Here is a 14,276-nt window from a genome sequence, read left to right as displayed (position 1 = left end):
TAACCTTCATGGAAAAATAAAATAAAATAAGATTTATCATCAGTCATGAGTCTCTAAGGGATTGTAATATAGCCTAATAGTAGGTCTATTGATAATAACACACAATACTTTATTATTTAATAATATTTATTTAGTTATTCATATATTATAGTTTTAAATTATTCTTATTTTTGTTTTAAGTGTTTTAACAACCTAGTAATTCATGTCATATCTTTATTCATAAATGTCAAGGCTGCATTTTACACAAGGCGTTCAGGAAAATACATGAGAAGGTGTTGCCCCGCCCCTTTCCAAGCAGGTGCAGTTCTTTGACCAATCAGAGCCCAGATCGAGGAGGCGAAAACGGAGCCGTGAGCTCAGCTACGCATCTGCGCATGCGCAGCTTTCCTTTCCCTACAGTTTGGGAAGGGCAGCGATGATTCCGGCCTTGACCAGCAGGGAAGTGGATAGGAATTTAGTGGATTTCGGCTCTCCTTCCTTAATTCTTACTTCAAGATGGTAAGTTAGTCAGTAACCTACATTCTTTTGACTCGCCTAAAAGCACACGTTTAGATCCCATATGTGTGTTGGGTGACAGGTGATTTCTTCCACAGGTTGTGCTCGTGCACCTGTCCGGACGTATACGCGAGTGCACCTGCGGACTTTAAAACTTCCGTCCTTCATGAGCTGCTTGTTTATCACCGACTAAATAAAAACCGTGTCATTTAAAGCTGCTGTAATTCACCTAAAGTTGTTTTATTCAAAGTCTGAGCAAATGAATCGGATGTCATTGACATACTGAGGGATTTAATGGTGTCGTTTTCGTGATGTCACCTCATCTGTCTGGATAAACCGGTTGGTTGGTTTGTTTCCCTTGATATCGGACTGTCGGATTTTGACACTCTTAATGCCTTTTGTGTCTGGACAACTTGTATCCAAAGTCCTGGTTTAAGTGACTTAACTTGGAGGCCAGGTAAACTCGTTTATCAGTTGTTCAAATAGGAGCTGACCACCGTATGTTTGACTGCTGCTGAGTGACTTTACAGAGGAACTATCTGTTCTCTAAAGTCAATTTTCTGGTTAATGTGTGCAAGAATGAAGAAGACTGAGTGGAGTAGGCCTACTTTACAAACCAATTACTATATTATATTACTATATTATATTAGTAGGATTTGTTATTATTAAAGTATTTTATTTTTATTTTTTAAATGAGTAATAATATAAAAATAAATGTATTAATTTTATTTAACGTTTTATTGATATTTTAATGTTAATACATTTAAAAATAAGTATCCTCGCTCTCTCTTTCTCTCCCTTACATATACATTTATGATAACAAAAAAGTATTAAACATAAAAATAAATTATTAAAATACATTTTAAGTTGCAAGGCTTGATTAAAAACCTTCTTTTTTTTAGCTTTTAGTTTAGTTTTGTTTAAATCTGGTAAGTGTTTACAAAAGCTCTCCAGATTAATACACACAGCTCCTCTGACAATGCATCATCTTGTACTGTCTGTATGCATCAGAGTAATTACAAGTGATGAAGAAGTGGCCCTTTTAATTTCAAAGAGATAACAACACGCTGCAGAATCTCATTTAAACCACAGCAGTAAAGCGAGCAAATGTGTTTGTAAGCACGTTCTCCTGTGTGCTGTTGCTGCTCGCAGCTTCATTGACTCCAACAATAGAAGGAAAATGAAATCAGAACGTCAGAGAACTGAATTCAAAGCAGGAACTCAAGAGGAAGCTCAGAGCTTCATTTAAACCTTCCCTCAGTGAAACTATGTGTGGGAGAGAGAGAGAGTTGTGTGTGAGGAATGTAGTAGTAAAGATATGAATGTAACTTAATAGGTGTAGTACACTATTTCCTTTCTCATTTCTTTTCCTGTTGTCGTGTGATGGGTGTGCCACACTGAAGAAATGCTTCAGAGACTCGTTTTCCTCTAGAGCACAATAGGAGCCCTGATGCAGTGCATACTTCTGTTTCCTTGTTTTTTCCTTGTGTTTTCATCTTTCGTCCCTCATCAGGATTTTCTGAGGAAGCAAATATACTCTTTGCCAGCATGCTTCGGTCGTAACAATGAAGCAGCTGACGGTTCCATTTCCCCACCTGGTGTTTCTGCATCTGTGTTTGAGAGCTAAATGAGTTGCTTGCAGCATCAGATTCATTAATCGGTTGCTGCTGGTTACTTCTTGATGGTCCGAGCCCCACGAGGAGTGAGCCGTGAGTCACCATCTCTGTGCTTTTACACTTGCGTCATGTCACCTTTATTTATATAGTGCTTTATACAATACAGATTTTACAGGGATAAACAGGAAAATAAAGATTCAGTGATGCAAACATAATTCATTTCTGCTGTAAAGCAACTTTTGAAAAGACAGTGTCATTATTCAGCCGAAGTCAGTTCAGTGTTGGTTCAGTTCAGATCAATAACTGTGTAAAGTTCATCAATTTTGAAAGAGTTCAATTCAGCTATAAGTAGCTCTACAGAAGACAATAATAGTACTGTTATTCACTTTGAGTCAGTTCAGTGTTGATTCAATTCAGTTCAATAACAGTTTTGTTCTTATCCAATAGTATCAGTGCAATCAGATCAATAAATTAATATACATAATATACATTGTACCTGTAATTAGGGATGCACCGATATAAAAATTTTAGCTGATACAATAACCGATAACTCTTTAGATTTGAAAGCCGATAACCGACATATTGGCAGATAAATCTAAATCAAAATTTATATAGAATTTTTGAGAGCCTGATTATAAAAACAAAAGTTTCACCATTAAAAGCCATGTCCCAAGCACACACTTATAATGTTTATTATAATTTTATGTAGCTTATATGACAGACTTGCGCTGCACATGTTGCACTTAAAGGGTTAGTTCACCCAAAAATTAATATTCTGTCATTAATTACTCACCCTCATGTCGTTCCACACCCGCAAGACCTTTGATCATCTTTGGAACACAAATTAAGATATTTTTGATAAAATCTGATGGCTCAGCGAGGCCTGCATTGACAGCAAGTTAATTTACACTTTCAATGCCCAGAAAGATACTAAAAACATATTTAAAACAGTTCATGTGAGTACAGTGGTTCAACTTTAATGTTATGAAGTGACGAGAATACTTTTTGTGCACCAAAAAAACAAAATAACGACTTTATTCAACAATATCTAGTGATGGGCGATTTCAAAACACTGCTTTATGAAGCTTCGAAGCTTTACGAATCTTTTGTTTCGAATCAGTGGTTCGGAGCACGTATCAAACTGCCAAAGTCACGTGAACTATTGAAATTTCGAAACACTTATGATGTAACGAAGCCTCGTTTACTGAAATCACATGACTTTCACGCTCCGAACCACTCATTCGAAACGAGATTCGTAAAGCTTCGAAGCTTCATGAAGCAGTGTTATATTGTTGAATAAAGTTGTTATTTTGTTTTTTTGCCGCACAAAAAATATTCTCATCGCTTCATAACATTAAGGTTGAACCACTGTAGTAACATGAACTGTTTTAAATATGTTTTTAGTACCTTTCTGGGCATTTGAAAGTGTAAATTAACTTGCTGTCAATGCAGGCCTCACAAGCTATCGGATTTTATCAAAAATATCTTAATTTGTGTTCCAAAGATGAACAAAGGTCTTACGGGTGTGGAACGTCATGAGGGTGAGTAATAAATGACATTATTTTCATTTTTGGGTGAACTAACCCTTTATCTGTATTTTCCTTATTAAAAGTGATTTCAATCATATTTCAAGCAATTTATAACCATCATGGCAAACAGTGCGCATCTCAAGTGTCTCAAATGAAGGAAGTAATCCATTATTTATCTGCTTTAATATATTGGCCAAATACCGATATGGAGGCCGATATATCGTGCATTCAAGTGTAGTGGAATAGTTATACTGTGTAGTTGCTGCTTTTGTATATATAACAGTTATGCAATGCAACAATCAATAAATATTTCGAACAGTAATATGCTATATTGTTGTCATATGACCTCCATTATGTTATGTTTAATTCAGCAATTGGAATCCAACATTAGACATTTTGCAACTTTTGGCAGTATAATTAATTGAGTCATGAAAACAATTTAAAGTCACCATGAAATCAAAATGAAAAATTCCATTTTTTTTTTTTTTTTTATGGAATATTGCAGTATTTATAAATGATTTATCTGTTCATATCATTTTTTTTTTTTTTTTTAAATTCATGTGCCCTCGTAATCTTTAATCAAAATAATTAGCCTCCCTTTTGCAACGACATCTATTCTCTGATGATGTGTTCACTGGCACGGGGGCGGGGCAACCTGTCACTCACATGACATCACAGCCATGAAATCATATAGCAAACCACAATGATTCAATCATAGACAAAGTCCCGCCCCACATTTTTTTTTCTTGTTAAAAATTCATTTCACTGAGATCTACTTCACAATAGGATAGAAAATACTTCAGTTTCATTTGACTTTTAAAGTGCTTTTAGTTCATTTGGTCACATTGGAAATCAAAGGTTCAATCACAGTAAATTCATTGTATTGTGGGATACTGTATTCATCACAGTGGTTTCTTTATATTTATTTAATGGCTGTCACACAGCTGTAATCTAAAGAACTATTCATTATTTGTTATGAAGGTATGAAAGCTGCTTTATTGCACGTCATTACTCATTTCTGTGAAGTTTTTCTTGTGAATTAACCTCTTCCAGCAATAAAAGTGAACACCCTAGTTCCAGTTTTTGTTTTTTAATCTTGTTTCAGAAGTGTGACTCAAGTTTCTGTGTAATATTTTCAGTTAATAGTTGTCAGTGTGACCTGTGATCTGATAAGTCAGTGAAAAACAGAGCTTATTGCAGGTTTGTATGACTCACAATGAGAGACTTTTATTCTCTGCCCAGTCGTGACGTTCGTCTGTGTGAGAAGACAAGGCTTTTTCAAGCGTTGCCAGATTTCTGTGCAAAATGAGAGGAGGGGGAGGAGAAATTAGGATGCGTTCCCCGAGATTTTGTTCTCAGTATGATTGCATTGAGCTGATTAGTTCTTGTGTGGAAAAGATTCATGTAGAAGTCAATCCTGTGGTTGACAGTGGCTCTTTGTCTCACGGATATCAAATCTAACATCGATTTGGTTTGTGTGACGGGAAAGGTTAGCCATAGTTCTCTGTCTGAATGCAGTTTGTCTCTTTTTTTTGTATTTCATGGTTGCTAAAATTTTATCTGTGAGCTTTTTGCAACTATTGTTACAGACACAGTAAGACAGGAGACTGGAAATTGTGAAAATGGAATCAGAACACAATCCAGGCCAGATTTGAACCTGAGATTTGTCTCTCGCGTGAGCACCACAGCTCAACATGCATGTGCGCTGACCACTAGGTTTGGCAGTGATTATATGTTTAAGAATATTTTTGCACTTTTGAAAAATAAATAATTAAAAATGACAACTCTTGGAGTGTTTGACATGGTAATGGATATGACATTAGCTGTGTTTCCATCTATTTTTATGCGCATTTTGGGATATCACATTAAAAACTGCTGGATGAAAACGCCAAGCTGCGTATAAATTCTAAAAATGTGCATAAAAATCTTATGCACTGGTTTGAGTTGGATAAAAACATGCGCATAAACTACAATGAAAACACATTTACCGAATAAATTCCTTTATGCTCATAAAAAAAAAAAATCATGTGGCTTTGCGCGATGGGACAGCATAACTGGACTAACCAGCTGACCGATCTTTTTTCACAGCATCTGAAATGCTGTTTTGGTTGTTCTGAAATGCCTGAGCAAAGTCTGTTGTCAAAGTGATTTGGTATAATAACCTTCCAGAACTGTCTTACATGACTGTGTTCCCAAAGAGCAGGCATCTTCCTCCGAAATGTGTTTATTGCATTTTGTGTGCACGCTCAGAGACGCAAGTAATTTATTATATACGAATTACAAAAAATGTATTATATACAGTGGTTTCTCCTACTTTTCTTAGTGATAGTTTATCAGGAAGTGACTGCTTTGTTCTCGTCAATTGACTGCTTTATTCGCAAATGTTTTATATGCGATATTCCCATTTTGCGCATAAGTTAAATTCACAATTTTGGATGGAAACAGCTACTGTTGATATGTATGGTCTTGGCGAAATAGATCTGCTGCGTTGTTGCTGAACAAGTACGGGATTTGCTACTGCCAATACATACACGACACGCTGCTTTGAGCAAGTAAGACATGCTGCTGCTGTACAATATAGCATACATGAATTACCTGTTGCAGATCTATACAGTTGGAGCTGGGGAAGGTAGAGGGTTTCTGAAAGCGTGCTGCAACTGCTACAGCAAATGCTGACCAAGTATTTAAAGGTTGAGCAGCGAGCTCATTGGCTACTTATACAGCAGGAACCAATCAGTTGTGCCCTATAGACAATGACGTGATTGCAAGCAGATTGAGTTAATGACCTATCAGCCTGTGCCATCTAGAGTTTCATGACAGAACTTGTATTTCATCAACCCAACTTTTTCAACTCGACTTAAAGTTGTAACATTGCCAGAAAGGTTTTGATTCACCAATTGAGCATGTAAAAGTTTAATAAGCTCTGAAGCATGAACTCTGCTGTCAAAGATTTTGAGCCAACCACAAAGTTCTGAAGAAGCTGGTGCAATTACTCCATGCAGTTTTTGTAATCCTTAGATGTGGCAGTCATCTATGCTGTTGAAAGAAATTGTCAAATTGGACAGTTGCTGGAATGAAAAAGCTTCTCTCAATCCATGACGATGATGAAATTAGTCGACAGATTGCTGTTAAAGATTCTTTTAATGTCCTGCTGTATTTCTAGCACAGCTGTTCAAATGTAATTGACAGCAGAGTTTTGGTGCATGTATGAATAGTTGATCTGGTACAATTTTATGGTGTTCATGTGAGAAAGTGGCTGATGTATAAAGACTAAGGAAACAGGTACACTTTGTAATATTCACTATGAATTTACAGAGTAGGCACAGAATAAAGTCCACCCACTTGAATATTTTTGGCCTTGACTTTGGCGTGAAAGCTCTTAATTCACTTGCAGTCTTGCAGAATTTCTGTCTACCATCTGCTTCCCAGCAGCATCTGCAGAAAACCCCTGCATAAAGAAAATTATGACATTTTCTCCTTTTGAATGCATTTAAACATTTGTAGGTGTCTATGATATATTAATTGTATATTTAATACAGACCATTAAAATTAAAAGTAAAGGATTATTCATGCTTAATTTATCAGTGGCATCCAGAGTGACTTTGTATTTTGTATTTACTGCGGGCACATTTCTCATGGGTTTGCTCAAAGGCACAGTGTTGGTAACTCATTACCTCTGGGGTTTGAACCTACAACCTTTGGGTAACCAACCTGGATCATTAACCACTAAGCCAAACCCATTCCAAATGAAGAAAGAATGAAACATCATTAACAGAATATGCATTTTAATTGGATGGTTTTCCAACAGATGCATTTCCTGTTGCTGTTCAGTCGTCAGGGGAAGTTGCGTCTGCAGAAATGGTTCCTGCCCCTGCCGGAGAGAGAGAGGAAGAAGATTGTGAAGGACATGACCACTATGGTGTTGGCACGGAAACCACGCACATGCAACTTCCTGCACTGGAGGGACCTGAAGATTGTCTATAAGAGGTGAGCATTCATCTATAGTAAATTGGCTCAAAAGAAATTCTTAATAAATTTATAGGGAACTTTGAAAGAGTCACTTATTTTACGGCCGAGCAACTGAATCATCCAGCGTTCATTTGTACGGGCCGTAACTATAAGCTCTGTAGCGGATATGAATATCCAACTTTCGTGAAAACACTATTTATTATCAAGGTAACATAGACTGGCAGTTTAAGACATTAAATTTGTAAGCACCTAACACAAGACACTTCTCTTTAAAAATATAAATGAGACTTTGATTATTCTAACACATAAACTAATATTTAACACAAGCACACACACATTCACACAAGTTGCAGAAAGAAAGGAAGTGAGGAAAGAACGAGTTTTTAAATGATGAAATCATGTTCCTAACAACATATGCACTTCATAAGACCTGATTTGAATGAACCATCAATCATTAATTTAACCCTTCTATTGCTTCTTAAGCGGGTTATTAGACTTTATATCAATGCACCAGTTCAGCTAGAATCTGGAGGTACTTGCATTTGTCGTTTGCGTCTTTAAATAAGGGATTCCTTTGTCGGCGTCCTTGGCTTGGAGAAAGGCATTTCCCAGGTTCTTTTAATTTGCTGCAGGTCTTTTCGTGTCCGGATTGATGTCGTGGGAAGCCAATCATGTTCTGGTGTGCTGGCGGAGGAGTGGAGTCTCCCTCGTGGCTGAAGTTTGAAGTTTTGAGACGGGCAAAGATTGTAGTTGAGTCATTGATTAAACTTTGCGGCAAAGCTTAACTTAGAATGCGAGAATCTCAACGAAAAAGAAAGGAAAGTGAGTGAGACGAGAGTAGTTGGATGGCTTGAATGAAGCTGTTTGTTCTTATTTTCATCTGATCTTGATCTGCCTTTGTCTTGTCTTCATCATCTGTTCTGTCTTATCGTCATTTTTGTCTTCTGTCTGTTTGATCCTAAATTGTCTTCATGTACTGAATTTTTAAACTGAGGTGTTTGTCCAACCTCTTTGAGGAGTTCTGACCAATTAGGTATCGTCTTTGATTCAGAGGTGGCTTTTCTTCTCCCCTGATCATAAATTAAATGTTATCTTTGGTCTTTTAACTTTCAGAGAGTACAGAGAGCATAGTTTAGACATGATTTCTCTAAAAATAATATGTTACATTTTACACTGATTTCATTCATGCCATCCTTTGAGTTATTAGAAATCAATCACGCACATACACACTATTCCAATCAACCATTCAAAAGTTATAACAATTACATGAATTGTGAGTGATCTGAGCATAATAGTCACAAGTATAGGTTTTAGACATAATAAAGATTTATGCAGTTGAACGATGTTTGATTACAAGTCCATTTAGAATCGTTTTTGGAACAATTTGATGCAGTTTATTCATAAAAAGAGTCTTCTCTGTGGATTTCAACTCTGTCACTCAGAGGTCACTCAGAAGAAGAAGGCCTGTTTTGTATCTACGTTTTGGGGATCAAACAACCTCTGCCGTTATCTTGGTGGGGCTCAGGCTGTGCCCTCTTCAAACCAATCTGTCTTTTACAAACTGCTTAGGTTGATATCTTCTTCCTCTGCTAGGCTTAACTTTTATTAGCTTGCAAGGCAATAAAGCACTTTTTGTAGACTGAACGGAGCCGCAAATGACAGATTCTCTGATTTTGTGTGTTGATTTGGGATCTGGAGTGTTGAGATGAGTTTTGTATGGAATTATGTTTGAACGAATCATCTAGAAGATTCATTTGTCTGGTTCGCTCTCAACTCCTACACAACCCAGGCCACAGGCGAATGTCCCCTTGGAATAAATTTCAGAAAACACATGTGTTCCCCACATATGTATTGTAAAGGAGCATGCTGATTTCAAACTAAATGACGGTGACTTTAGAGTCAGCATTAATTAAAATCCCAGCTGCTAGGCTCTCGTGTTTGGTCATTAGACATCACTAGGTGTGAGCAGAAAACTAAATTCTTGCAAAGCGAGCACCTAGTCAGCAGTCAAGATCGTGAGTGGTCTAATTAAAACACCGCATGCAATGTTTTCTATGTCTGAACAGGGTTTGTTGCGCCATCCTATGTTGTAGTTTTTAAACCAGTTCAGTCCGGTTCTCCTGCCATTACTGATGTCATTAGCTGATGACATGCCACTATCTAAGTCCTCCTTGTTTTCCAGTGAAAACTAGTGTCTGCTTCCTACACAATGGGCCCCTATTACTTCACAATGGTGTCTGAAAGTGGACCCATATACTCAAATTTGGAAATTTTAGTGCTTTGCTTTAATTTATGATAATAATTCAGTTATATATAACAATATTTTCTTTTAGAGCTGCTGTACAGCCGAAATGAACTTATCATTGAATCATTTTCCTGTTATCACTGTAAAGCTGCTTTGAAACAGTCTGTATTATATAAAGTGCTATATAGTCAAGTCAAGTCACCTTTATTTATATAGTGCTTTTTACAATGCAGATTGTCAAAGCAGCTTTACAGTGATAACTGGTATATAATTTTGGCTGCACAGCAGCTCTTAAAGAAAATGGTGTCATTGTCCATCTTAAGTAAATTCATTATTGATTCATTCCACTGTAAGAATCAATAGTTATTAATTTAGTGAATTTATCTATATCAACACTGGAGTAAACAGTGATGTTATCATCCAGCTCAGTTCGGTTCGCATACAATTGTGTCAATGCAGGCAGATCAAAACGTTGAATATCAAATGTCAAGTGTCCCCAACTAAGCAAGCCAAAGGCGACAGCGGCAAGGAACCCAAACTCCAACAGGTGACATCAGGTGGCAAACAGGTGTTAAAATGGAGATAAAAACCTTGGGAGAAACCAGGCTCATTCGGGGGCCAGTTCTCCTTTGGCCAACAGTGAACAGTGCATGATTATGATTCAGGCAGCTATCATAAGTCCGACTGGGATCGCAACAGTCAAAGTATTTATTCCAGTTCCATCCAGTTGAGGATCATATTCATCACGCCGGTATGGACGGCTGTTGAGGAACTGTGTCGTGGCTGTCGTGTCGATGAGGCCTTCACAGTGGATGATCTAGTTGACTCAATCTCTGTTGACACTTCAGGGCTGCGTTGTCATCGTGTCAAGGCGCAGGTCCTCGATCTCACCTGGATACGGCCCGGATCCAGCTGACTACAGTAAACCTCGGGATAAACAGAGAGACTAATATTAGCGTAGATGCCATTCACATATAAAGAAAGGTGACTTGACTTAGCTGTGTTAGAAAAATTCTGAACATTATACACTCTTTGTCAACATAAAATTTACAATCCATTCATCCAGGACAGGGAATTGGTTTATCATAAAAAAGTGATTGTTACATTCCTGAATGGAAGTTATAATATAAAAACATGTTTAACCTATGAAGAACCATATAGTCAACACTATATAGTAGAAAATGTCCCAAAACAGTATTTGCTGAATATAAGATGCGAAGAAACACTGAAGATCTTTTGTTTTTGAGAGTGTATTTGGAAGTATTTTTGAGAAAATGTTTAATTGTGCTTCTAAACTCGAATGCTTCAGAACCTGGCTATATTCTTGGTCACAGCCCTGATTTTTATGCTGCATCAAATCCTTCTGTCAGGCACTGAAACTGTCGTATTTCTGAGAGAGATGTGTTCCTGAGAGCCTGTTACTCACACTCTTCTGGTTCAGATCTGTATTTCACACCTTTTTTAACCTGTCTCACTGTTCATTCCTGTTGTTTTCCCAGTGTGACCTAGTGTGACCCAGTGTGATAAGATTATGGAGATTTGCTATGCCAGCACTTGCATGACAGGGACAGTAGATGGCAACTGTGAGGATAGTGTGTACTATTATCAAATTAACTCTAAAAGCAACTGCTGCTGTCCATGTTATGTCATATCATGGTTGGGTGTACCCTTTGTATAAATAAAAATAAATGTTCATCTATATGTGTTTTTCCACTTGTTTGTAGGTATGCCAGTCTGTATTTCTGCTGTGGTTTGGAGAACCAGGATAATGAACTTCTGGCTTTAGAGATTCTGCACCGTTATGTGGAGCTACTCGACAAATACTTTGGCAATGTAAATAAATCCAGTTTTTTACTTCTCATCTCTAGAGCAAATATTTGATATATTTGATAAAAGACACTGTACAATATAGTATGTATAGTATCTTCATATGTCAAAAGTTTGGAAACATTAAAATGTTTTAATGTTTTTGAAATTAGTCTCTTATGCTCACCAAGGCTGCATTTTTTTAAAATAAAAAATACAGTAAAAACGGTAATATTGTGAAATATTATTACAATTTAAAATAGCTGTTTTCTATTTTAATACATTTAAAAATGTAATTTATTCCTGTGATGACAAAGCTGAATTTTCAGCATCATTACTCCAGTCTTCAGTGTCACATGATTCTTCAGAAATCATTCTAATATGCTGATTTGCTGCTCAAGAAATATTTCTGATTATTATTATTATTATTATTATTATTATTATTATTATTTTTATTAATGTTGAAAATGTGTTTGCTGCTTAACATTTTTATGGAAACAATGATATCATTCAAACATTTGTGGTAAGATTTAAAAAAAAAAGATAAATTAATACTTGTATTTATCAAGGATGCATTAAATTGATCAAAAGTGACGGTGAAGACATTTATAATGTTACAGAAGATTTCTATTTAATAAATGCTTTAATAAATATAATAAATAAATGTAATAAATGCTGTTCATTGAACTTTTTCATCAAAGAATCCTGAAAAAAGTATTACCTTTCCACAAAAATGTTAAGCAGCACATTTATTTTCAACATGAGCAACAAATCAGCATATTAGAATGATTTCTGAAGGATCATGTGACACTGAAGACTAGAGTAATAATGCTGTAAATTCTGCTTTGCCATCACAGGAATAAATTTATATTTTTAAAATATATTCAAATAGACAACAGTTCTTTTAATTTATAATAATATTTCGCAATATTACTTTTACAATATTTTTTTTATTTATATATAAAAAAGAGACTTATATATTTTATATATGTGTGTATATATAGTAATTTTTTTTTTTTTTTTTGTATAGATCTCACACTGAACAGAATTTCTTTTTATTTTTTTTTTATTTTTTATTTTTTTAAACCAATTTCTGTCTGTGTAATATTGTCATGCAGGTGTGTGAGCTGGACATCATCTTTAACTTTGAGAAGGCTTATTTCATCCTGGATGAGTTTCTGATGGGTGGGGAGATCCAGGAGACGTCCAAACAGTCTATTGCGAAGTCTGTAGAGGCATCAGATATGCTGCAAGAGGTGAGACACTAAATATAATCTGCATTCAGTTTAATGAATTTGAAAACATCGGCGCTTTTTTGGAATTGCGCTCTCTCGCTAATTTGCCCTGTTTAGTAAATCTGGCCCTAATTAATTTATGTTAGTTAGGACATAAGGCAATACAATCTCAATCAATGTTTCTGAGCCAGCTTGGAGAACCTAGAGCTGTTTTAAAGGTGCTGCCCAGCTCTACTTTAGCCGTCACCTTCATAAAATATTATTGATTTGACAACGAGAGAGAGAGAGTGAGAAATAAATGGATGGCCAGTGCGAGAGTGTGGTTTTACAGAGCAGCTCTCAGTGATACTAAATGCCAGCATGCCTCAAATAAATGAGGCCACATTAAAAGAATAGTTCACCCAAAAATGAAAATAATGTCATTAATATTTACTAACCCTCAGAGGTGTCATATTGTGCACTTATAGGAATATAGCAAAGGAGGTATAAATGACATGAGGGTGAATAAATGATGACAGAATTTTTTATTTTTGAGTGAACTGTTCCTTTAAAAAACACATATAGCATCTAATCACTTGTTGTCCATGTATCATTTTAATAAGCAGGGTCCATACATCTGAAGGAGAGTTCACTTCTGCATGACAAGGCCAGCTGAAAATGACACTTCACATTATACAAAAGGGTATTCAGTTATGTGCCTGTTTTCTTCTCTTCAGACGATGGAAGAATACATGAGCAAACCAGCCTTCTGACAGCGGCAGATGTGATGCAAGGTGACAAAAGGGAAAGAGAAATGCCTCCGCAGTGTAGGTTGTGTCCTTCACTCAGGGCACAATTTTTCATCGCAAGTTACAGACTTTATTCATGAGGGCTGCATAAGAATTTTTTATTTATTGTTTTTTTTTTTTCTTTTCTTTTTTTCAATGCTGGTGTAAACATCCTTATCCATTCCACTCAATTTTAATATAACTGAATCAGGGTTCACGTGGTAGTTTTGAATAGAATCATGTTGTGTCAACTTAATGTAATGCAGAATTTCAATGATAGCTCCAGCATACACTATACACTATATACACTAAATTTCAACTTTTATACCAAAATCATTTTATATAATAATCATATATTTGCAATAACCTTAAAGCTTGGTTTATTTGAAGTGCCTTTTCATGTTATTGAACATGTTGCATGTCTCAGGAGACATTTAGCTCAAGAAAAAAAAAAAAAAAACTCTTTTGAAGGAATATTAACGCTGCTTTGTGAGCACACTTTGTTGATATTGTCTTATTAAAATGGTCTTTTTGATATGATTCAGTCTCAGTCAAGTGTTTGCTTCAATTATCTATAATGAAATGCATCAGGTGCTTTCTAAAATCCTTCCAGA

The 14,276-nt window shown here is 36.0% G+C and overlaps 1 protein-coding gene across 3 annotated transcripts; it reads left to right on the top strand.

Moving 5' to 3' along the window:
* Positions 1–369: 369 nt before the first annotated feature.
* Positions 370–14,202, top strand: ap1s3b (adaptor related protein complex 1 subunit sigma 3b). 3 transcript variants are annotated; one of them, XM_051872579.1, is made up of 5 exons: positions 370–498; positions 7,449–7,627; positions 11,579–11,687; positions 12,779–12,916; positions 13,612–14,202. In XM_051872579.1, the coding sequence occupies exons 1-5, from the start codon at positions 496–498 to the stop codon at positions 13,645–13,647; spliced, it is 465 nt and encodes a 154-aa protein (XP_051728539.1). In that variant the 5' UTR covers positions 370–495; the 3' UTR covers positions 13,648–14,202. The 3 variants fall into 3 exon arrangements, with proteins under 3 accessions (XP_051728539.1, XP_051728557.1, XP_051728548.1); XM_051872597.1 differs by having other exon boundaries at positions 481–498; positions 13,501–13,648; XM_051872588.1 differs by lacking the exon at positions 370–498 and adding an exon at positions 1,993–2,204.
* Positions 14,203–14,276: the final 74 nt, after the last annotated feature.

Source organism: Ctenopharyngodon idella, chromosome 2 (assembly GCF_019924925.1).
Source record: "Ctenopharyngodon idella isolate HZGC_01 chromosome 2, HZGC01, whole genome shotgun sequence".
NCBI classification, from domain to species: domain Eukaryota; kingdom Metazoa; phylum Chordata; class Actinopteri; order Cypriniformes; family Xenocyprididae; genus Ctenopharyngodon; species Ctenopharyngodon idella.
This window is presented reverse-complemented; position numbering and strand designations above follow the sequence as displayed.